Genomic DNA, 26330 nt, shown 5'->3' on the forward strand with positions numbered 1-26330 from the left:
CGTGCATTCGTATTCAAGAGAGGTATAATCTCCAACTATTCTCTCTATTTGAATTTTTTTTCAGTGTAATTAGCTTTTGAAAATGGAGGTTCTTCTCCTCTTTAAGCAAAATCCTATAAATTGATTTATTACAGGTTGATACAGATCCAGCAGGGATTCTTATCCAGAGTTAACTACATTATACAGCGTCCTTGAGCAATAGAAAAATACACATTTTTGGCGCATCATCCAGGTGACTATCCTATCCTAAATAGGTTATGACAGATTAATTGACTCTTAGAAGTATATATGAACATAATAATTGAAATATTATTTCTGGATTTCTTTATTTATAGATAAGAAAGAAGTACAGCTCCTGAAGAAGGGAACAGATCCCGAAACGCGTTGAGCAAGATAGAGATTTATTATTTAATATGGACAATCTAACAGTAGTAGAACAATGAGAAAAATTGTTACTGGTTTAGATAGATCTCTAACTTTAAGTCTATGTATTTTCACTTGAAGAATTTTTTAACTGTTGTATTGAAATACCACGTTTAATCAAAAAGCTACGTTTGAACATTTTTGTTTGGTAATTATGTTTGAAGTCTATAAACTCATACAATGTATAAGTTACATGTTATGTACTAAGAATTTTCTTTGAATTACACGAATATTTGGTTGTATTATTACAACACACAGGGTGTGAAAGTCTCTACCTGTTGACAGTTCCCATGTGCCGGAGTGACCCATTGCACCCCCAAGAGACAAAACACTTCCCTTTCTCATGAAAGCGCAAAAAACAGCCACAACACTTTTCTTCAGCTTTGCAAGATTCCCTCTCAACATTATCAAGTACCAGCTGGCACCTTCTTCAAAACAGTCCTTGAAGCACTGCAGAAGCTAGAAAACATGTTTTCCAGTGGAATAATACAAACCACGTTACGAGTTCACATCAAATGCAGCTTTCGCTGAGGCCTGAAGGAAATGTGCAGATTTCACTGAGGCCTGAAGAAAATGTCCATTATGGCTCTGGGTGACCCAAAATGCACTGCGCACAGATGCCATGTTTTAGTCAAAAGCATTACAAAAACCATGGAGGGTTTAGTAGGTGGTTGGTGACCGGAATGCTGGAGATCAAAGGTAGGTATGGAAAGCGCAAGAAGAAAAGAACCCTGTGAAAAGCTGGATCGAGCAAAGCAGGAGTAGCAGAGAATAATTGTGCACTGAGGCTGCCAGCAGGCATGAGAACCGGCAGAGAGATCTTAGAGAGATATTGAGGTTCCTGGAGGCAAGGACCAAGGTTATATGGTGAAAGCACAACGAAACTTCCTAGAGTAGGAATCCATTAAGAATGCTGATCAAGGATACCAGGCTTTCCAGGGCAAATGGTTTCTGACTCTCCAGCCAAATTGGAAAGGGCCCTATATCGCTTAGACTACAGAATGAGGGAGAGGAGCTAGGAATCCCTTACAGGTGATAATGGCTCCATACCCAATATTGGTGAGAAGGGCACAGGTTCCTTATTAGTTAGAAGGGCACCAAACCTCCTCTAAGTGAGGACACAATTTCCCTTGGATTGAACTGGAAAACTATAACAATGACCATCAAAAAATGAACTAGACACTTTTGCTTTTATGGATTACAAATAGCAAGAAAGGCACCATACACCAGTAAAAGAGGACTGCTGTCAAAGAAGCAATTGTGTGCTATCCTGCCACTGTGGCATGAGTAAAGAACTTGTGCCCTAAGTAGTGGTTGGTTGCTATATCCCTGAGATTATGTTTTGTTTTAGGGAACATGTCAGAGACCAAAATCCCCATGATAGAGCAACCCTTCCACTTTGTTTGAGCAATCTTGATACTGTTGACTTGACTAGGACCAATCCCAAAGTGTAAGACCATGTCTTGTTGTAAATGGACCCCTGGATCCCACAGTCATGAAAATTGAGGTCTTACTCCTTAACTTTGGTGATCGTCCATGTCAGTTGAAATTAGGAAGTCCATCACATAGTAGACATGTGAAAAAGTGGAAATCCTTGAGACCCAGGATAGATCTACATTCTACATTATTCCTTAAGGAGAATTCAAGCAAGGGATTCGGTTCCACATCATCTCCAGTCAAGGACACTTTAGGATCATAAACTGGAGAACCAGACTAACCATTATCCCCTGGATTTGTGGCCTGCAGAGAAATAATTCAGTATCACTTAGCGTCTTTTAAACCTTGACATGTGAAGCGGACGGACTCCAGTGGCAAAGACCTTTCTGTTTTAAAATGTGAGACCTAGTTTATCATGTAGAACAAATTCCCAAGAGAGATGGGGAGAATAAATGCTAACTGCTGGTCCCCCTACCGTTCCAACAAACTGTGATATTCGTGCATGACCTCTGCTCACTTAAGGCTGACAGAAACCCAAGATCATGTCCTGTCGAGGTCCTACTGGCTCTCTATTTTTAGACAGCTGAGTAAGTGCAGTGCCAACTGCTCAACGTACCAGAAAACATCAACATCCAATATTCCAAACACATCTTTGCAACCCCACCTGATCATTGATGTGCTGATGAGCAAAATTTGAATAGACATTGTTGCACCTTTGGAACCGTGCCACCAGTTATCACAAGGTGTTTCCCCTCTGCTCAAACTCCATACAAACAATTCTAAAACATCTAATTTCCTACTTTCCAGAGTTGGGTTCCCTAAGGAAATTCTAACGGACCAAAGGTCCAGCTATCCAAAAGCATGGGTGAGGACAAGCCCCTCACAAAATCCCTAGGTCAGAAAACATTATTTTTGTTCACTGGTATGGTCCTTAAAAGGTATCAGAATAACAGAATGGGACAAATGAACTGGCAGAAGAAGGTGCCAGCCTATCATATAAACTGGTTAACAGCTTTGAGTTGCAACCCTGACCAGTCTGTGAAAAGCGTTGCTTGCAGCTTCACACCATCTTTTCAGATACAGATGGTAACAGTATAGAGGTATCCGTCGAGCTGACCATTTTGACCCATTAAGATCCCTCTGGCACCGTCAACCATTTTAGAGGAGTATTTTCTAAAGCTCTGGAGGAGTATGGTGTAAAAGGATGTTTTCATCACATCTGAACACACCCTTCAAAGTCAGTCCAATGGCAACCATATTGAACACCATAAGTCAGGAAGAGGTGATCAAGGAAAGTAGAGAATATGCTGAGCATTGGGGTAATGAAGAAGACCCATGGTTTGGTGGCCAAACCATGTGCCACACTGAGAATTTATTTTCATTGCCCTCATAGCCGGAATTTGATGCATATCCCATGTCCCACATGAATGAGCTGATAGACTGGGGACCTCTAAAATATTTTCCACACTAGACCTGACCAAAGTGCATTGACAGATGCCCTAGTCCCCAGACGATCAGGAGGAGACACCTTTCTCTACAGCAGAGGGACTTTCCCATGTTATGAGCTTCCTTTTTGTTGGAAAGTGCTGCCACTTTGTAATGCCTTATGGACCACCTACGGAGGCCACACAGAGACTTTGCAAGTGCTTATATTGATGACATTGTTAAACAAAAACACATTAATCCATTAATCAACTGCACCTGGTCTCATTGTGAGTCCCACTTAATGAAGACTGTGTAGATTATCATCAAATATTTAGGCTTCACAGTGGTTAATGGAAAGTGGAGACAAAACACAGAAAAGGTAGCAGCAGTCTGGGCACTGGCCTTGCCAAATACCAAGAAAGAAATCATACTTTCTGCGACTGTTCAGTTACTACCAATGATTTATACCATCATTCTTAAAGAAGGCTAGTCACCTTTCACACACGCTGAAAGCTTCACCCACCAACAAACTAGTTTTGACCAAAACATCAAAAAATAGTTTATCCCTTTTGAAAGAGGAATTTGGCTTTCCCCCATTACTCATAATGTAACTTCATGCAAGAGTTTATACTACAGATAGATCTGTCAAAAGTGAGATTAATGGCAGTCCTATCCCAGGAGGTTTAGGGGACGAGCATTCAATCCTCTGTATCAGTGAAATGTGTTTCCCCTGGTAAGGCAACTACCGCATAATTGAACTGGAGTGTTTGGCAACCTAGTCTCCTGGAACACAAGTGGTCATAATCTCTTGTTTACAAATACCACCCTGGGCGCTTCTTTGTGTAAATTCAAGATAATTTGCTTACAAGAAGTATGGCTCTTGGAGCGTACAGTGTTGGATGGTTACACAACCTGCTGTCAAGCCTCTTGTGAAGGGTAACAGGGATGACCAACAGGCATGTTGTAAATGTTCAAGTCAGATTGCGGCATATTGAGGTTTAAGGAACATAACATTCAGCAAAGAGCACTGCTGGGAGTCACTCGTCAGTTTTTATTAAGATTTACTGACATATGAGAATCTCTTTGCTTGATAGTCTTTTAGACCTTATAACCTCTTGTATTGTGGGCTGGATAGGGAAACATCCTAAGGGCCATCTGCAACTTGTTGATGATTTTAATTCTTCTTTCCCCTCTGACAACGCGTATGAGAATAGCCTATCGTATTTGCCTTTGGGTGGGCCAACCTTGCATAAAGAGAGCAATGGCTTAAAATGGTCATCCAGGGTAAATGTGCCGGGTTTACTAAAACTAAACAGCGCTGCTGAAGGCGATGTACCAAGCCCTCCCACTTTGCAGAAAGGGTCCTCACAGTCAGTTCTGGACTACATTTGTGTAGATTAATTTATTTTGAGTAAATGTAGGCAATTGAACATCGTTGAAACCACTTGGAGTGATCATAGTTTGATGCAATGTACATTCGATCTCCAAATAGTCACAAGTTCAGGTAATTATCCATGTAATTTGGTTTCAAATGCAGCAGGAAATAGAATGTCCTCCTTCTTCTTGACAGGTGTCTTCCCTCTCTCATTAACTTCCTCCCTCCTCTAGCCATTCTTCTTCCTGCCACCCCCTGGGCCTCAGTCTCTGTAATCTGCCTCAGAAGACCTTTAACGGTGGCAACCTGCTTCATCTCGCTACCCTCAATTCTCGCTCTCCTGTAAAACATTCCTCTGACATCTGTCAGCTCCGTGAAGACCTTGACCTCGACATTCTCGCTCTCACTGAGACATGGTTCAATGCCAGCTCTGTCACTGCCTTTCGCATTCCCCTTCCTGAGGGCTACAAGATCCTCTCCAAATCCAGGTCTAATCGGTCTGAAGGTGGAGTGGCTCTTGTCTTCCCTAAATGGGTCCCTGCTTCCGTCAAACCCACTCAATCCTACTCCTTTGAATGTCTTGTTTGTAAGCTTTGCGTCTCTCCTTTCCTCTTGCTCACTCTTGCTACCATTTACAGGACCCTGGGGCCGATCTCCCACTTCCTGTAGGAGTGAGCCCACCTTGCCTCTTCCCTTCTGACTTCCACCTCTGAGCTTCTCCTCCTTGGAGACTTCAATATCCACCTGGACACTTCTGATGCAGCCACTCTACCCTTCCACAACCTCTGCAACTCTGTCCCTCACCATTCAGCCAGGCACACCCTGGATGCCCTCATCACAGCTGATATCGCTCTCTCTAACCTTCTCACTACCCCTCTCTCCTGGTCCGACCATGTTCTCTTCTCCACTTATCTAGAGCTCACAGGCTCCCTGGCTAAGCCTCTGCCTTCACTGCCATTCTCCATCATTCGACCAATGAGTGTCAGTTGCTGCTTTTGCCACCTCCTTCATTCGCCTCCCACTCATACTATTGACTCCCATACTGACTCTTCCCTTGCTACCCTACACCTCTCCATTTCCAACACTCTTGATATCCTTGCCCCTTCCATGAGGATCTGCTTGAAGCCTGCCTCCAAGTACAATAGCTGGTATGACTGCAACCTAGCCTTGCTTAAGCGCGAGTGCAAAGTTGCTGAACGAAAATGGTTGGCTTCTCACTCATCCTCTGACAAACTGGCCTGTCACCTTCTCCAAAGGCAATAGAGATTCTCCATCCGCTCCATAAAATGGGCCATATACAAGCTTGCATCTTTGGGGCCACAAAAAAACACGGTTGAACTTTTCAAAATCTGCAACGAACTTGCCAATCCTACTTCTGTCTCCACTTCTCCTCTTCCTTACCAGGCCCTCTGCACGGCCTTGGCCTCCCACTTCACTACCAAAACTCAGGACATCCTGTCCTCTATCTCTTCTCTCCCCCCCACCTGCCCCTCTGTACCCAGGCCTCCCTTGACCCCCTCGCTCCTTCACCTTCTTTCCTCCTTCACACCCATAGCACTGGATGAGGTTACCAAGACAGTTTGCTCTATGAAAGTCTCATCCAAACAGGTGCCCCCCTACTCCTCTTGAACTATCAAGGACAACATTGCCTCTCTCGCTCCCTCTTTGGCTGAGTTCTGTAATCATTCTTTCACCACTGGCTCCTTTCCTTCACCCTCAAGCAGTCTCTTGTACAACCCCTCCTAAATAATCTGTGGACCCTTCCTGCCCGGCTAACTACCGCCCTATCTCCACTCCCCCCTTCTTGGGCAAACATTTGGAGAAGTTGGTCGTCTCCCAACTAATCCACCACACTGAATCTGTTGGCTGTCTACTTGACCACCAGTCTGGCCTCAGAGCAGCCAGAGCCATGGAAACTGCTCTCCTTAACACCCATGATGAGCTGCTCTCTAACCTTGATTCCAACTCCCCTTCTGTTCTCATTCTCCTTGATCTGTCCTCCGCCTTTGACCCTGTCCATCATTCCACCCTCTTAAATCGGCTAAATGATACCATTGGCATCACTGACTTTGGCACTGGATTGGTTGATGTCCTTCCTCTCGCAAAGGCCCTCCCAAGTGCAAGTGGGTCTGTTTCTCACTCTCCACCTGCAGCGTCCCTCAGGGCTCTATCCTCTCACTGTGGCTCTTCAAATTTACCTTGCCCCTCTCGCCCACTTGATCTCCACCTTCACTCCTCATTTTCAATGCTATGCTGATGACACACAGCTCTCCTTTAAGCTTCCCTTCTCTTGCTCCTCTCCTTCCTCTCTCATTCCCGACAGTCTGGCTGCTATTCAGACATGGTGTGCCTCTAACAAGCTCTGCCTTACTGCCAGTAAAATTGAGATCCTACTCATTGGGACTCATGCACCCTCCCTTCCTCCTTGGGCGCTCTCCTCTCACCCTCTTGTGAAGCAAAAAACCTGGGTGTCATCTTGGACTCCTCCCTCTGCTTTTCACCTCACATCGCTGACCTTCTCAAGGAATCTCACTTTCAGCTTCACCTCCTCAGAGGCATTCTCCCTTTCCTCGCCTTCCCCCAGAAACTCAATGTCTCCAGAGCTCTGGTTTTCTCCAGGCTTCACTACTGCAACAGCCTCCTCCTTAATCTACCTCTTTCCTCCCTCCTCCACTAACCCAGAATAGGACTTCAAGACTTATCCTTGGCCTCAAGCCCAGTGACTGCATCTCTCCAGCTCTTAAATCTCTCCATTCGCTCCCTGTGGCTGCAAGGATAAAATTCAAGTCCCTCTACATTATCCACAAGGCTTCCTGGGGCCTGGGACCTCTCTACATTCAACTCTCTCTCCCTAAATACCTCCCTGCTAGAGTACTTCGGTCATCTAGCTCTAACTCTCCGCAAGTCAAACGCTTCTCCAAGCAGAGAATGGGGGGTAGATATCTCTCTTCTTTAGGAGCCTCCCTCTTGAATAGCCTTCCTGCCCTCTCTGTCTTGAGCCAGATCGCCTTAAATTCCAGAAGCTTCTCAAGACCTTCCTCTTCTCCTCCTCCTTCTCTCTCCTCCTGCCTTGCTAGTTCCTCCTGCCTCTTTCTAGTTGCATGTCTCCCTCATGAGCCTTACTGGATCCAGGCCCTCCTTCAACCAGTCTCCCCCTCTGCGCCCACCAGCACTTGCTCTTGGGCACCTTTCCCTGACTAGTCTACTTAGGTACTTCACCATCCCTCGCACCAGTTGACCCCTTTCCTTCTTTTTTTCCCTGAGCACTTGCCCTCTTGGGCCTCCCTTGCACTTGCCCGTCCCCCTGGCCACCTCTCTCCATCTCCCTCTTTCCCTCTCCCTACACTTCCTATTATTGCACTTGCACGATCCGAATGACACAAGGCCTAGTAGGACCGTTACTGTTATTCTTTCTTCTATCCCCCACCACCTTGTCTAGTGGCGCCTGGAAACGCTTTCTAATGTATAGGCGCCATAAAAATGTTCAATAAAAACAAAAGAGAATATTTCGGTGGATGAAAACGCAGTTAGTCGAGTTAATGAAGAAATGGCTAAGATTCTGGGCGCCACTAAATACTGAGTAGAAACTGAATATGCTCACTATAAATAATTTTGGGAACTTTCTCTTTGACACTTTGGAGGACACATTGGGAAGAGTTAAAATTGCCAAAGTTATAGTGCAAAGAGCATCTAGAAAGACCCACGTACATAGTTCAAGCCTTGCTTTGACGAAAAAAGAAATGAGAGCCGCTATTTGGTGTATAAAAAAAGAGAAGCTGGGGCGGGTGAAGAAGGGAAGTAAATCCACAAGATAAGATCAGGTTATAAAAATTGGATCAAAAGACAAAAGGCTAGGCTTTTACAAAATGATGCAGAAGTAATGCTGTATTGCCTAAATTAATGCTGTATCAGAGAAAGCCTAGGTCTCACATTTTGAGTCATTGTATGCTGAAGATGATGCTGATTCAGCATCAAGTTGAGCTTTGAGTGGGACCTCAAAGTCAGTGACTCACAAGCCCCGGGTCCAAACAACCTGTCGAATAAACTATTTAAGGGTGACCTCACTACTTGGGCCGTCATACTGACATTTATGTTTGTGGATATTATGCGAGGGATACTTGCTACTTCCTGGCAAACCTCTTATATAAGTCACAATTTTAAGAGGGGGCTAAGATTCGACCCAAAAAACTATCGCCCTAACCCTATATTAGATGCTGATAGTAAGATCTTTGTGGCACTCATTTTGCAACATCTGGAAGCATGGCGATAGAATCAGGGAAATAAAAAAAAAATCACAAACAGAGTCTTGGAAATGCTATGGCACAGCTTTGAATGGGTTTTTGATAAACTGCTGTCAAGAAATACGAGGTAATCTCTTTGGCTACGATCAATTCATCCTCAGCGTTCCGCCTCCTCAGTCTATGCAGCCGCTGGCAGAAATGAAGAAATTGGTGCCTCCCAGGGGGTATGTTAAATCTAATTATGAGTCTACATGAAAACACCAATGTACAGGTGCGGCTTAATCAGGAGGGGTCCCTCTCTCCGAAAATCTGCACACGAAATGGCTTAAGACAGGGGTGCATTTTGGCTCATTAGGCCTCATCAGGAGTATGGCGGTAAGGCAACAACGGCACCGGTATCGCTACCGGCACCGTTGCTACTGTACCGCCATACTACGACATCTGCTGGCCGGTGCCCTTGCAGCCACCTGTGGTCGTACCAGGTGGGCGTACCGTCACCCGCGAGCAGAACATGATGGTAGCAATGGTACCGCTATAAACGGTACCGCTGCTACCATCTGCCCATTCCTATTGAGCCCTATTGGGGGTCAAATGGGAATGGGGACGTATCGGCTCCGGCACCTGCACAATGGGAATTACCGGGTCTGCCGAAGTCGGAATGGCCCAGTGATTCCTTTTTCGCGGGTGCCAGAGCTGGATGCAAGTGTGGGGGTAGCCTTGCCGGTAAATACGGCAAGGCTACCTCCGACCTCGTAATGAGGCTGATTGTCTTTTTAATTTCTACAATTCAGATGTTGGGGAGGCCATAGAGCAGGCCGCTTTTATCCTGTCTAAATTGGGAAATGTTATATTAATTTGGCTCGCTTATGCGGATGATTTTATTCTTGTGGATTGCACCGAGGCTGGACTACAAACATTGCTTACGGCTTTCTCGGATTACGCAAGAATTAACTCCCTAAGAATTTATGCTAATAAAACGAAAATCCTGACACTGACAACAAGTAAAAAGAAAGTTAAGAGACAATGGTTCGTGAATGAGTTCTGCCAGGAAAAACTGGTATACTTGAGATTTCCCATAACGGGTAAACCTGATAAAAATCTTATCACCATGTATTTTCAGAATATGGCAGAAAAAAAAATTCTCAAATCAAACATGTTAAGAACAGATATTGTAAATGTACATACTTCCTGTGTTTAACTTTTACGTAGGCGTGATTATTCCCAAGCTAATTTATGTCACGGAAGTACTGCAGATTAGGATTCTGGGCACGCTATGTAAATTGGAGAGCTTAATGTGGCGCAAAGTGTTGGGCGCAGTGGCATATTTAGGCTTTCTGCTGCCCTGGGCTAAAACAAGTGCATGCACCCCCCCCCCCCAACTTTACTCCACCTCTGCCAGACTCTGCACCTTCACCAGATTCCACCCCTTCAACAAACTCTGCCTGTGTTTTCCAAGCTACGCCGCTTCACCCCATCTTGGTTCCATAACATTATAAGGACGTTTTTAAGGTTGCTGGGATCAGAATGTCACAGGCTTCCCCCCTTCTCGCCTGTCTATGTTGTTTATTGGAGTTCTTTGAAGGAGTCTTCTTGCGCACAGTTCGGGTCTTGTATAACCCAGGGCGAACGTCTTCGGGTTCCAGCGTGCGTTCAGCGTTCGACTCCTGGAAAGTTCAGAATGTCCTGGAATTCCTGGAAGCGATGAAGAGTGTACTCGGAGACGGGTACATGGAGGTCCGGGATACAGGAAGTATAAGAAGAAGGAATGAATGAGGAAGGGAAAAAATATGAGCCAGGAACCAGGAATCAATGAAGTCAGCGAGAGCGAACTACAGCAGCGCACTTTTAGCCACAGCAAGTGGTAGCGTTGAGATGCGCGGACAATGAATGAAGGACAGCGCCAGAAAACTCTCTCACGGCTTCACAATTGCTGTAATTTCAGCACAGCAGGAAAAGCCAAAGTGATGTGAAAGGAAGCAGCCCGGGTTTTCTGGCACTGTCCTTCATTCAATTTATCTTAGGTCCCATCTCCCATTTACAGAAATTACCGCAATTGCGAAGCCGTGAGAGAGTTTTCTGGCACTGTCCTTCATTCAATTTATCTTAGGTCCCATCTCCCATTTACAGCCTGGAATGAATAGTCGGTTTAGACTCGAAACACGTGTCAGGCTACTTTGCAAATAAATCCATCGGACTTATATCCACATCGCTCTTCAATTACTTGCAACACATGCCTTTATTGCACTCTTGGGCGCAGTGCGACTGAGAATTGCCCGTACTCTAATTGTTTCCTCAACAGTGGGTTGTACTTGGCAGTACTCCCACACCTCTCAGGCACCTGCAGCCTATGTGCACTCTTAATATTTATTCATACAAGCGCTGTGGTTTTGTGACTTTTTCTGCCAAACCTGTGTTTTTCTTACTTTCAGTTAAGGTCTGAAAATAACCTTTTAGAGGAAGCGATAAGAACATGTCTGCCAACTGGACACAAGTGAGAGAAGGTTGGAACGAGGAATTTTGGTTTCAATGCTAATATAAGGTTTCTCTCACAAATTGCCTCTATGAGAAGCACCTAGACTGGCCTCTAATTGTAATGCAACATAACTAAGTTTCTACATCCGGTCTTGTCAAATGGTAAAGTTTACAAATGAAATATATGGAAGTTGTGCAGAAACATGTTATGGAAATGTTGAATGAAAAGAACTCCCCTCCCTTCTCATGGTTACTGCTCTGGTGTTAGCAGGGGGAAACATGGCTATAAGGCAAGCTACCTGTTGCAGCCTGTGTACCTCCATTCCCTTGGGCTGGAACACCATTAAAATATGGCAAAATCACAAGTGAGGTTTGTAGACTCTGCCTGGGTATAAACACCTCAGTAGAGTAAAGACAGTTGGAGAAAGGTTCTTGGGATCTTTGTCTGTGCATTCTCATGGTGGGGTAATGGATAAGGGCGACCCTGAACATTCATGTTTGGGAAGCAACAGCGTATTGTTTCACAGTAAAAGTCCAACCTTGTATTTAAAATATAATTAATGTAAAGATTACTTATAAAAATCACAAGTATGCATTGTGTGACATACTGTGCAGTTTGTTCTCCTGGTAGTACTGAGCATGCAGCAGAATGTCATCAAAGGCACATGATAAACCCAGCAGGGATGCCATTTGCCAGTTTAGCACTGAGCAGCTTCTGTAAAGCTGGCTGAATGGATATCTTTATGGGACGCCTTTACTGCTGTGAAACAGTGTGTACCTTTGGCACACAATTTTTGTTCTCACCCTTCTATGACTCTGGGTATCCTTTCACAGGTTTCTTGATGCACTTGCACATTCAGATTTACTCTTCGCCATTTTAACTTCGGTATGATCTATTTCATGCTTGCACCTTTTGGGTGGCCACAGACATCTGAAATGTGGGGCCGGGGAGGTAAATTAGTGCTTGCTTCTGAACATCATTTTAGTGCCACCTGCGGGAACTCTGAATCAGAATTTGGGGCATTTATAAATGAATTCAAGGATGAACTTAATCGTACAGAGGCACAGATATTATATGAAGATGTAAGGCAATACAACATCTCCATAAGGGGCAATTTTTCTGAGAAAAGGGAACGTATTAGAAACCCCCAAAGGGCAGCCACTATTGGCCCCTTATTTAAAAAGAAACGTTGTAAGGGCTATTCGGAACTGATGGATAGATTCCAAGGCTCTAATTTCACTAGGGATACTATTCCACAATTTAGGGCCATACACGGCAAACCGCCTGTCTCCCCTTGTGACACAGCAAGATCGAGGACTTTTCAACAGTGGTTGATCGCCAGAGCGTATCGTCCTGGTTGGTTGATACCAACTAAGTTAGTCCCCCAAATATTAGGGGGCAGAACCCTTCAAACTCTTAAAGAACAGACAGGCTACTTTAACATTAATTCTATCTTCCACTGCTAACAAGTGTAGAGTCCGACGGGCGGCCGACACATGGGCAGACTTGCGCAATCGACAAACTAATCTTACGGCAGCGTTCTGTGCTCTTTGTAGTCGCTGATGCTGCTTCACTGGAATTCCAGCAAGAAGGCTGTCAGAGTAGTCCAAATATGAATTAACTAAGAAACCCACTGGAACAGCATGATCATTGTCTGACATAAACGGCAGGACTTTTCGTTACATACGCAGAGAGTAGAACACTTCCTGAACCTTGGCCCTAACCTGGCTTTCGCTGCCAAGGTTATCCTGCCAGATACACCCAAGATCTGAAATTTTAGACGCAAATTTTAATTCAACCCCCAAAAACATGGGTTTTGGGGACGTTTCTCTGCAGCAAGAAGGTGTTTCGGTCCAAACAGGGCGATATCGGTCTTGGCTGGATTAAGCTGCAACTGATTTTGTGACATCCAGTAGCTAACTTCGTCCAGACACTATTTGACCCTGAGGAATTATTCATCAACCTTCCCTATTTTGATGAACACCTGGGTGTCATCGGCATAAGAATGTAAATTAATCTGTTGACTCGACAAGCTGTCCAACAATGGCCGCAGGTAAAGATTAAAAAACAGGGGTGACAGGAATGATTCCTGAGGAGTACTCCACAGCCCAAAGGAACAGAATCTGAGAGAAAACCCACCATTTTAACCTGCTGGCTTCGACCTGAAAGAAATGAGCCGAACCAAACATTACCGATTTCTCTCCTAGGCGACCAAGCAGAATCATATGATCAACCATGTGAAAGGCCGCAGAGCGATCCAGAATTACCAGTAATGAGAGATCTCCTCTGTCTGCGACCTCTGGCAAATCATCCTGCATGGACCCTGGAGTTCAAGGACACCAAATTAAAGTGAGATGTCACTGGGACGTCCTGTATGACACGTCCCGAAAATGGTGATTATTTAAAGAAGAAGCCACCCAAGACCAGTCATCTGAAATCTGTGCTCGTGCTTGCATCATGTGTTCTGAGTTGGTTATTCTATTGTGGATCTTATACACATTTTCAACAGAGCCAAGGGAGAAAGACTGACGCCTGCCTCCTTCCTTTAGTAGACAAGCTGGTCTGGAGTCAAAGGGTGACATGAGGAATCCAATTTTCCTCAGGGTAGAGGCTTCCCTCAGTAACAAGTCATACACCACCCTAGACTCGAAGCCCAACGCCACAATGTGCGTTTTCTGTGGATCTAAAAATTCAACCCTCTCAATATCTCTTGTTGAGATCATACTTAAATTTGCAATTTCCGAAAACAGAGCTAGTACATTTGACCTACTTAATGTAAAATTGCCACCAAGTTTAAACACACTTTCCAGAAGAATCTTATATTTTGGCTGCCTTTCCAGACATTCATCTTTAGTTAAAGTGTTATTAGTGGCAATCCTCTTAATCTCATTGTGTTGCATGCTTACTTTTGGTGAAGGAATGACATCCTTCCCCCTCATCCCTTTAAGGGCCGAAACAGTTTGACAGACCAATGCTCTCCTTTGGATTGAGTGTTCTTTGCTGGCATTGTCCCACTCACACAGAGCTTCTCATTAATGTATTTGGCACCCTTTTGAACCGCCTGGGAAGAGTCTAATCTCTCCATATGATGCACCTGTGTATTATGTTATGTTATGTTATGTTATTTTGCATTTATATAGCGCCTTATATACCATTGGTATGGTCGCTGGTAGGTTGAACGCCCTTGGGAACCGAAGTTCAGATCAGTAGAGAGAGTAGGGAAGAGTCAAAAGGTGCGTGTGGCACCGGGTATGTGTGCAGCTCGTGCAGTGTTCGTGTAATAGCTGCTTCATAGCGGTAGGTGTGGTGGTTGAGAGATCTGGAGAATGTGTTTGTTCTGGCAGGATTTATCCAGAACGGATGTGGCTGCGTTAGGCCATAGGAGAACGCCTGGCAGGGGGGTGTGAAACTAGCAGTGTTTACTTAGAATGATGTGGAGTGAGCAGCGGTTGTTGGTATGAGAACAGTTATACCGAATTGATTGATATTTTATTTCTATCACGCTCGTACACATGGTGTCATAGTATCTCTGTGTTGTAGTTGAGTGGTGATGTAAAGGAGAGAGTAAGCATGGCGGTGTGATATGATGGGTTATATGCTCTTTCAAACGTTCTCTGCATTCCAAACCATACTATATACGTTATGCAATTCTATGCACTCCAGTCCGTTCTAACGCAAACTCATCCATTTCATGCATCCCAGTCTGGTCTATACACTCTGGTCTGCTCCACACACACATGCATTCCAGCCTGCCCCGTGTGTTCCAGTCCACCCCGCGCGTTCCAGTCCGCCTCGCGCATGCACTCTTACCCGCCCCACGCATGCACTCTTGGCTGCCACACGCATACACTTTTGTCTGCCCCACGCATGCACTCTTGTCTGTCCCACGCAAGCACTCTTGTCTGCCCCCACGCTCTACGCATTCAGCGGCTCTACATACTCAACCATTCTACGCACTCATCAGTACTGGAAGCCATCTATCCTCGTTCTTTCTATGTACTCGTCTGCTCTATGCAATATGTCCATTCACTCTGGGCACTTGTTCGATCCAGGAACTCGTTCGCTCCAGGTACCCACCAGCTTTATGCCCATACGCGTACTATGCATTCACCTGTTTTACGCACTCACCCTCTTTATGCACTCACCCCCTCTACACACTCACCCCCTCTATGCACTTACCTCCTCTACGCACTCACCCCCTCTATGCACTCACCTCCTCTACGCACTCACCCCCTCTACGCACTCATCCCCTCTACGCACTATGCATTCACCTATTTTACACACTCACCCCCTCTACGCACTCACCCCCTCCACGCACTCATCCCCTCCACGCACTCATCCCCTCCACGCACTCATCCCCTCCACGCACTCATCCGCTCCAGTCACTCATCCGCTCCAGGCACTCATCCGCTCTAGGCACTCGTGCTTTTCACGCAATCAACAGCAATATTTTGTTCAATATATTCATCTCTATGCTCATCTGTTCTATACCTTCATCTGTTCTGTACACTCATCCTCTCCATACACTCATCCGTCCCATACACTCATCTGCCCCATACACTCATGCGCTCCATACACTCATGCGCTCTATACACTCATGCGCTCTATGCATTCGTCACGTCTCTACATTCATCTGCTCCGTCAAGACAGTCACTCTCACAAAGCTTCCCATGGATGTAATTCACTCCCTCCAAATCAATTACATCGTTCTGAGGCTAGTTTGGGGAGTATCTTGGAAAGGCATTACTTTGCTGATCTTCTGCATGAAGGAAACCTTGCTTTGCGCCTTGGTTGCTTCGGGTATGGCCACTTAATCTAACAGCAACCCCTCTATCCTCGTAGCCCATATACTCATTATCACGGCTAAAGACCAGGGGCCGTGCTTAACCTGCGCAACCGCTTTGCCTGTCCGCTGCACGAGAAGTGGTAGGTTGTACCAGTGGAACGTTTCCACACTCCGATTAATGAGCACCTTCAGCAGTGAGTTCAGTTTAACCACATCAGTCGATGGTACATTATATTGCATATAACAAGAGTGCACCTCCTTCAACCGTTTGTCCTGCTTTGTTTCTCCTCTGCCGGGTAACTTTGCATAACCTCCCCATTGGGAGCTTTTGTATATTGTGAAGTAGATGAACCGATCAGAGGGTGGCTACTTTCACACCATGTTCATACTTCCATGGTGAACAGCCCTCAGCACATTCGTCTCCTTCCTCTTCCTCTGCATCGAATTGGGTTCCCACTAGGGTTATTGTGGTAGGTACCAAGCTAAATTTATCAACTCGGACACTTGTCCTTTTTTTGCCACAAAGACCTCAGGAATAGTCTGATTTCTCATGGATTTTCCCACGCTCGGTTTTGTAACAACTTCCTTGTTCCTTCTTTATTTCCTTTCTTCTGCACTGATTGTGCGTATTTCCTTTTTTCAGTGGCCTTCATACTGATGCATGCCAAGACTCCATTATTTGTTGCTGCAGGCTCGACGGGTGGGAGGCCCATTGTTGGCACAGATGCCTCAGACTATTTCATCATCAGTGATTTCCACGGTTGAGGCCACACCCCCCCTCTGAAACAGCATTTTGCCGGGCCGAGACTTGCTTCCCTCCCTTTCTAGATTTGATTTTTCAATGATCATCACCACTTGCGACAGGTCTGAATGCTCGATCCCTTTGTGGTCATTGTATGTAATCCCCTGGACCGGCTAACTTGAACAGAATATATCCAATTTATTTTGATTAACTCACCAGGACTATTGTGTGAAGACCCACCTCTGCTTTAATGTCTTAATAGAGCCCTGCAAATGAGGAAATCACCTGGTGGAGGGTTAACGGGGCAGTTTGTGCATTTGTTTCTGCTTCAAGGGACTGACGATATTGGGGACAGAAGGAGCTGCGCCTGGACCCCATACCAGAGACGGGGCGTGTTGTTGAAACATAGAAAGTGCTTGAGTCATTTTGCCCATCACCATCCCAATCATCTACTTCTGAGTAAAAAGAGGGGGAAAAAGCACCCCCTGCCGTTGCTTGTAATTCCTGTCTTTCAACAGCTCTTATGCAGTCCGTGTGTATTGGGTGTAGTGTTGACTATCTTGGATTATATATGCTGCTCACAAATCTGTTTCAAAATGTAGAGCTTCAATTATTTCTTGATTAACATTGGTTAATTTTACCAAGGGAGCTCACTGCATGTGGGACTATAGTTTCATTGTCACATGTGGGGCGCACTACGACTAATGCCTGTGTTTGACTTTTAGGACCGAAAGGCCAGTGGAAAAAAGAAAAAGGTGACCTTGTCAGACCTCCGCCATGATGCCCCCATCCGGCGGACAATTGGATCTTTGAACTTGCAGCTGGAGAAACTGATATCAGGAGAGTCTCTCATGGACACTGTGCCCAACTTTGGGGAGTTCCCTGCACCAATCGTGGAAACTGCAAGAAGCAAAGTAAGTCACCATATACATTGCTTCCTCCAACCACAAGGCAAAAAAGTCTGCTAAGTGTTATGTTATGTTATGCTGATTTATACTGTGCACCACAGCCTTTTGCATGGTCTCCAGGTGCTCACGTGGGTCTGTAAGAAAGAGGGTGGGGATGGTTGGTAAGGGAAGAGGGATAGGATGGAGGTTGTGCTCTTCTGTTGGTGCTTGCAGAACCAGGGGAAACTGGCATCTGTGTGTGTCGGCCTTCTGAGTATGCTTTTGTTGTGTGCACTGGACTTGTGTGCACTGGTCTTGTGTCCAGAGGGGTAACATCTAGTGTCTGGGGTGTTGGTTGTTCACAGTTGTTTGCTCTTGCGCTGGGTGTGTGAATTGTGTGTTTTTGTGGTTAGTATGGCTGGCCCTTTTGGGCGTGTGTAGTTTGTGGGAAGTAAACAGGATAGAGAGAAGAAATGGGAAGAGGGGTGGTTAATAGGTTAGTGGGTTTGGCTCAGGGTGTGTAATTGTTCTATCGTCGGTTTCACAATCCGTACCGTCTCATGTTTGTCCTGGGTCCGGCCGTGATTTGTGGGGTAGTTCAATTTTATGCTTTACTCAGTGAATTGAATAGCCAAGTTTTCTGTTGTTTTCTATAGGTTAGGTGATCTTCCATCGTTCTTATTTCCTTCTGTACCGAGTTCCATAGTTTTGCTATCAACTGGGAGAATGCCGTTCCTCCGAATTTCCTTTTCTCGTAGTGTTTCATTTTGATTCGGAAGTTGCTGCTCAATCCTAGGTTTCTTCCTGGTTGGTAGCAGTTGATTTTGGTTTTGAGAAATGTAACTCCTTGAACATGTAGTGATTTGTGGGGGATGCAATGTGCTTTAAAGTTGATTCATTTTTATATTGGAAGCCAGTGAAGGCACGCCTCTGATCGATGACACCAGAGAAAATACATCCCGCTAAGGAAAGAAGCTCAAGAATCTCTTGCAAGGGTAATTAGTTTTTATTCCCATACAAATAGGCATTATCAACTGCTACTGAACTTTCTGGCTCTCTGTTCCCTGACAACACATTATAACTTTGAACAGCGTCACTCCTGAAGTAAAAGTAAGCGATAAATTCTACCATCCCTATTGGATGGGACACTACGCACGTAGGGTCTGCTCCATATGGGATGTCAGATCATTGATCCATCTTCATCTGTTTGTCTTTGTCCATGTGGGTGCTGCTGGACTCATCTCCAGGGAACCGAGGTCAAACTATCAATTAATTCTAACTATGCAACATTGTTATTTCTATCATTACACTGTGCACCTGGCAGGCTCGGGACTGGTACAAGGGAAGTCTTAGATCATGCCGACCCACACCTACTCCACTCATTCCTTATCGCATCGTCTGCACCCAAGGTTTCCACCCCCGTTTTGAACTATAATGTATTCCTCCCTGTACTTCGCATTACAAATCATGTTGTTGTGCACTGAAAATGGTGCAGCCATATTCTTTAGATCTCTTAATGCCCATTTAATTTATGGGTGTTGGACTGGGGTCATCTATTGTGGAATTCAGGGCGTCTCGAATCTAAGACCGTTATGAGGTTTGCTTTAGCCAGACCACGATAAACATGCACGATGAGGCACCTGGCACTGTCTCATGGCCTTGCAGGGCACATTCCTTCTAAGTAAATCACATTGGCAACATCCTGTAACAAAGGAGGTTTTCTTGGGGGTTGGAAGTGCAGCCCATCTCACTGTGGTTTTGTGAGTCAAGTTCCTTAATGCAATGTCAGGCAGCCTGTTTTCTCTATGGCTAACAAAATGGTGCTTGTTCATAATAAAATGGCATGCTTGTTAACATGCATATTCTACATCTGATAAGTGTAACATGATGATCGTATGGGAATACCAAGATGCCCACCTCCCCCCTTAGTCTACAACAATTCTCCCAATAGGGCTTGACTCACTCTGAACCGCCTAGGGGGGTGGGATGGGTCTGATCCCTTCCCATCACCAGTGTAGACTTCTCAGGGCCGGTGTGATGTGGTTTCTTCTGTTTAGTCTCGGGAGTAGTCTTGCTGCAGTAGTTTGGAAGTGTTGGAGTTTTTTTGTGAGGCGCTCTAGCAATCCAAAGTAGAGGCTGTTTGCATAGTCTAGTCTCGATAATACCAAGGAGATGATTGCGAGGGTTCTGTGTAGGAAAGTGACGTAGGGGAGGATCCCTATAATTAGTTAAAGGGGGTAGAAGCATTTCTTTTCTATTGCATTGACTTGTTGTTCCAGTGAGAGACCGTTGTTCATAAGTATTTCCAGGTTTTTTATCACTGAAGATGTCAGTGGTTGGGTTCCCATGCATGGTGGCCAGATCAGGTGTGTATGTGTTACATTGTCTTCTCAGAGGGGATGTTTACTTCTGTTTTGGTCGGGTTTAGTTTGAGATTGTTGTTTGTCATCCAGGTGTACATGTTCATGAGGCATGTGTTGAGGGTTTTGTTTGGGTCAAGGGTGTCTGTAGCTACCCTTACATTTGTTTTGTAAAGCATATATTTCACTTATAGAAATTAACATTTTGCACACTTAGCATAACTTGACTTGGAATTCAATAGATCAGCAGATGCTGGTAGTGGCTGTTGGTGAACTGTCAAACAGGTGTGGGTCCTTAAGCAGGTCCTTAAATATGTAAGTTTTGCCTCTAGTCTCCTTTTGAAATGCACTGTATAAGGTAAATTGTGTCTTGTGGCTTTGGCATTTGAGGATGTAATCATTGAAAAGGAATGTTTCTTAAAGAGAGGAATACATTGTGCTGGAGGGTGCTCCAACACTGCAATATTTAGTAACTTTTTTGACTTACATGGCATAGAAGCAAATTAATTAATGCATAATTGAAAATGATTTTCGAAACATGAAATAGCTGACGAGAGTCAAGTAAAGCATATTTGGACTGACATGAACTTAACCTACCTCTCATCTGCCTGCTAGCTAACATTTTTCCCACCCCTCTAACCTGCCTCTGTCCCTCACTTCCTCTGCCTCCACTCTAGCACTTCACCCATCATGGTCACATATCGAGCACAGCTGGCTGTACCGCCTACCTGCACTTAAAAAAATGTCCAATGATGGTTGTCCTTCATTTATGTATGTTGTAAGTGTGCAGAAGAAGGAGACTGGCACACAGATGGCATGACTGTTGGTATAAACTTTTATTTAATCAAAATAAAGAAGACATCTATCTCTCCCTAACTCTAAGGGGGATTTCCCTGCCTCAACTAAGGAACTAAGGAGTCTGTAGAATGTCCAAGTAAATGAAAAGACTCTACGGTTGGGGCAAAATGCATACTTCTGTCCCTCACACTTGTCACTTAACTGAAGAAGTAGTGGATCTTCTTGGCCCAGAATAATGTCTCCCTTCTTCTGGACAAAGGATCATAGTTCACACTGGTAGGTGGGAACTTCGCCTGAGAGAATGACTCTCTTCCCCAGGTCTCAGTTCCTTTCCAAGATACAAAACAAATTTCCAGCTTGTGGTGCTGTAAAGTTCTCAGTTATAACTCAGACATCATTCATTATTGCCCATAGTTTCCTTCACAATTCGGTTCTTGGGGAATGCCTCCCTTCTCCGGGTATCCTGATCTCAGTACTTTCACAGTGCCAGGGCAATGTCTCCCTTCCCCAGGCCTTCCTTGGCTTTGCTTCACAGTACACAACACCAGGGGCTATGGCTTCCTTCCTATGATCTCTGTTGGCTTGCAGTTTCACTGAAGTTGGGGCAATGTCTCCTTTCCCCTGGCCCTTCACCACACTTCATGAAGTGCTAATTCATGAAGGCTGGGGGAATGACTTCCTTCCCCAGGCCCTTCTCAGGCTCGTTATCCCAGTTCATGAAGTGTGGGGGATTGACTCCCTTCCCCAGACCTTTCTCACAGTCCCACTCCAACAGGAGGGATGCTTCTCTTCCACTGGCCGTCCTTTCACCTTGCTTTACTGGCCTGTAATGAGATGACACTCACCATAAAGACCAATCTGAATGGAAACATTTTTAAAGAAAACTGCATTTAAATTCCAGCAAGGCTAAATTCACAGTCTTCTACAAAGATACAGCCTAGGCTAAACACATGACATGAGGCCCTCTTTTCCAAACTCCCAGCTTCAAAGAAGGTATTTATTTATTTGTATTTATTGATTGGTTATTTATATGGCACTTATACAACAAGACAGTGTTTCAAAGCGCCACAAGGCAAAGGGAAGGGAGCAAGGGAACAAGTAAACAGTAAACAATAGAAATAACAATAAATAAATAAGAAAACAATGAACAGTAATCCAACTATGCCATGTGACATTCAGAATGTGCACGTGCAGAGAAAATAATGGGGTGGGTAGAGGGGTAATGGGAACCCCACGGCGGGGAAGTGGCAGAGGTGCCTTTTGGGGAGGCAACAGGTAAGTGCATGGGCAGAGGCATCCCAAGCCAAAGAGGGAGGTCTAACACCCATCAGGTAAGTGCAGGGCTGAGCCAAGCCACCCAACTAGTAGCTGTTGGCCCAGAGGGCAGTGCAGAGGGGGCATATTATGATGGAGATTGCGCTAATGGCCATGACCCTATTGGACTCTTGAGGGACTGGGCAGCCAATTGCAGCGGCTGTGGGGATGGTTAACACAAGAGGGAAAGAGAGAAGGAAGAGGAAAAGAGAATTGTCTTGAGCTGTTTGCAGAACTTAAGGTGATCTGGTTCAAGACAGAGAGAGAGGGAGACTGTTTCAGAGGAGGGAGCCTGCCGAGGAGTGAGATCTATACCCAGCTCTCTGCGTTTCATCAGCGGAGAATTGGAGCAGGAAGATCAAAGGGAGTATTTAGTGAGAGAGAGTTGCAGGTAGCATATTCCCAGGCCCCAGACAGCCTTAGGGGTCATGCAAAGGGTCTTGAATTTGATCCTTGCGCCAAACGGGAGCCAGTGGAGAGATTCTGGGGCTGGAGAGATACAATCCCTGGGCTTGAGGCCAAGGATAAGTCTTGCAGCCCTATTCTGGATTAGCTGAAGAGGGCGGAGGGAAGAGAAGAGAGAGGTAGGTTAAGAAAGAGGCTGTTGCAGTAATCTGGCCTTGAGAGGACCAGAGTTCTAGAGACATTGAGCTTCTGGGGAAGGTGAGGAAAGGGAGAATGCCTCTAAGGAGATAAAGTTGAAAGTGGGTCTTCTTCGTGAGGTCCAAGATGTGAGGAGTGAAGGAGAGAGAGGAGTCAAAGCTTTCTGGCTTCTGTGGAAGGAGAAGGAGGAGAACCCATAAAGGGTGGCCAGAGTGCAGGAGGAAAACGGGGGATAGGTCTCCCGATATGAAGAATCTCACTCTTACTGGCATCAGGACAGAGATCATTGGTGGTGCACCAGAACTGGATAGCAAACAGGCAGTCTGGGATGATAGAGGAGGAGAGGGGGGGGGCTTGAAGAAGAGTTGTGTGCCATCTGCGTAACACTGAAAATGAGGAGAGAAGGCAGAGATTTGGTGAGAAAGAGGTGCAAGGTAGATATTGAAGAGCCAGGGCGAGAGGATAAAGCCCTGGGGAACACCACATGTATAGAGAGTGGTGGAAGAGGAGAAGGCGCCTAGTAGAATCTGGGCGGTGTAGTCACTGAGGAAGGAGGTCAACCAATCTAGTGCCTGGTCAGAGATACCTAGGGTTTCTTGTAGTCATTTTATGGGAATAGAGTGATTGACTGAGTCAAAGGCAGAAGAGAGGTCAAAGAGAATGAGAACAGCAGGAGAGTTGGAGTCAAGATTTGCAAGCAGTTCTTCACTTGTATTGCACTTTAGATTTGAACTCTGATCTAGGCCTGCCAATAAAAGTCTCCCGATGGAGCTATGAAAGTCTTTACAAAGAAAGGAAGAAAGTCAGCAAACTCTGTGCGGTTCCAGACAGTCCTTGGACCTGCTTCACTTCTTGACTCTGTGTATAGGTCGATTCGGACCTAAGGGGGATCTGCGCGTCAGGCCCCCTCCTCATATTCCAAAGTCCAGTAAGTGCTCGCACCCAGCTGGCCAATGAGGAGATCTGCCCCACTGATGTACACCAGTAGTAGACCAATCTGGGACCACTGCGGCTCTCGTGCACACCAGACATCCTGGCACCAGTAGCGTGGATTGTGCCCAGACAATCCAAGCCCACTTCCTGGGTACCTACCTACATACATCACATGCATTAGGCCGCGAAAAGAACCAGCTTTCGTGGGTGAATGCATGCACAAATAAGGATTCCCTGCGTCACAAAAACCAGGAGGAAGGCCGATGGACAAAAAGGCCAAATGAGAAGACCAAACACCTCGTGGCACGGCCATGACGGACACTAGCCACAGTCATGAGCCAAATGTGGTAAGTGCGGTATGGCTCTGTAAAGAAAGTAAAAAAACACGAAAAAGCTTCTGCTGCCACAGACTTCTCCTAGGCACATTGTCCAGTTACCAAAAAAACCTTAAGCGATCTCTAGGGCCTGAACACACAAAGGCCCCAGTGCACGGTATACTAATGTACTTTGCACACTGAAGTACCGTTGCCAAAAGTGGCAACAAAGTCATAATACTAAGGGAAACAAAGTTTCCCAGTACTGACTGCCTGAAGGAAAAGTCAGTTTCCCCATAAGGATGAATGAAAGCCCAGTGGAATACACCTGAAGGCTGTGCTCCACTGGCAGAAAGACAGGACAGGAGGCTGAAACAAAAGCAAAAAGTTGGGGGGGGGGGTCCACAAATATAGAGGTAAACTAGCAGTAAGTGAAATTTTACCTAACACTCGACCCTCCCAGGCTAAGGACAGGGGGGCTTAATCCACCCCTGGATGAGTGTCATGTTCAGGTCGGTTAAACAGCTCATGGACAACCCATCAGCATTGCTATGTTGGACACCTGACCTATGCTCAACAGTGAAGCCAAAGCCTTGAAGGCTAATGGACCACGTGAGCAACTTAGGATTCTCACCCTTCATGTGCATCAGCCACTTTAAGGATCTATGGCCAGTTTACACAGTGAAGTGGGTCCCATAGAGCTAGGGCCTCAGCTTCCTTAGGGCCCACACACTAGAAAAACATTGTTTTCTACAGTCCTTTAACTGGTAACTGATGAATCCAATAGGGTGTTCCCTACCTTTCTCATCTAGCTATGATAGTACTGCACCTATTGCAGTGTCAGAGGCATCTCTGTCCAAGCGGCAACCATCTGGAATTCCCTACCCCTACACATACGCAACACTGAAAACGACCTGAAATTCGGGAAGGCCCTTAAAACTGGGCTCTTCCCAATACTCTCCTAATGCATTGCACCCCGAGAACACACCACTAATAAACTCCCCTCCATCAATCATAAGACATGGGCTGGCAGCTCTAGCAGCGGTTTCACCTGACACACCACCTCCAATTGCTCAACAGCGCTGCCATCCAACAAGCACTCCAGGTAAGTCAGCAGCTTTTGTTGTGGCACACCTGAACCACATTCCACCCACCCACAACAACACTCCCACCCGACAAGCACTCCGGGTAAGCCAGCAGTTTTCGCTGTGACACAACTTTCTCTCCATGCCCCCTGCCCGCCTGTCCACATGAGAGACCACGAACATTGAGATAATTAGCCCAGGGTAGCACACGCCAACCTCTAAGGAATCACTGCGTCGCTGACTCAGAGAATTCTCAATACTAGCAATTTCCCACTACAAATGTACTCCCAAATCTAGGTATAACAAACCATTAATATTGTTATATTACAGTAACTCACTGAACTATATGCTGAAACCTACAGCGTTGGGAACCCTAGACCTCTCTCCCACCCTACAGGATTGTCAAATCTAGGTGTAGTCGCCTTCATTGTTTATTGTATGACAAAGCCTACTGCATTTGAAACTTAGGCCTCTCTCCCACTATTCTCAAATATAGTTGCAGCCTCCATTATTGTTTACTATATGATGAAACCTACTGCATTGTGATACCCAGGCCTCTCTCCTACTATACAGAATTGTCAAATCTAGGTGTAGCCCTCGTCTTTGTTTACTATATGCTGAAACCTACTGCATTGTGAAACCTAGGCCTCTCTCCCACTATACAGGATTCTCAAATCTAGGTTTAGCCTCCATCTTTGTTTAATATATGCTGAAACTTGCTATATTGTGAAACCAAGGCCCATTGCTATAGGACTCTCAGTTCTAGACCTGGACAAATATCGCCACAGATGGCACGGCCAAGCATCCATGCACAATAGGATACAGCTATGGCTATGCACATCCAGTCTAGTATCGCACATAGTCGTCCAGACTGAAACACATGACGTACCTCAACACCTCTGCCACTAGCACACAGCGACTACCACCCGAAACGAACTCGCTATAGCTGGCCTCACATTGGGCCTCATTCCGAGGCTGGCGCTATCCATGGAGTAAAGAGCACCATGGTAAGCAACCATGGAGCTATTTACTCCATGGAAATCCGGCATGGTGAATGGAGTAATTACCGGTCTATTCCAAGGTTGGAGGGACCGGTAATTCCCCATTCACCATACCGGTTCCCCATCCCCATTC

The 26330-nt window shown here is 45.5% G+C and overlaps 1 protein-coding gene across 1 annotated transcript in view; it reads left to right on the forward strand.

Moving 5' to 3' along the window:
- Window positions 1–26330, forward strand: part of LRRC43 (leucine rich repeat containing 43) — a 679247-nt gene that overhangs the window by 591556 nt on the left and 61361 nt on the right. Inside the window, exon 10 of the mRNA XM_069619596.1 lies at window positions 17628–17816. Coding sequence (XP_069475697.1) covers window positions 17628–17816 — 189 coding nt within the window. The remainder of the gene's footprint in view (window positions 1–17627; window positions 17817–26330) is intronic.

The sequence above is a fragment of the Ambystoma mexicanum genome, chromosome 10, assembly GCF_040938575.1.
Source record: "Ambystoma mexicanum isolate Mex_15411 chromosome 10, UKY_AmexF1_1, whole genome shotgun sequence".
NCBI lineage: Eukaryota > Metazoa > Chordata > Amphibia > Caudata > Ambystomatidae > Ambystoma > Ambystoma mexicanum.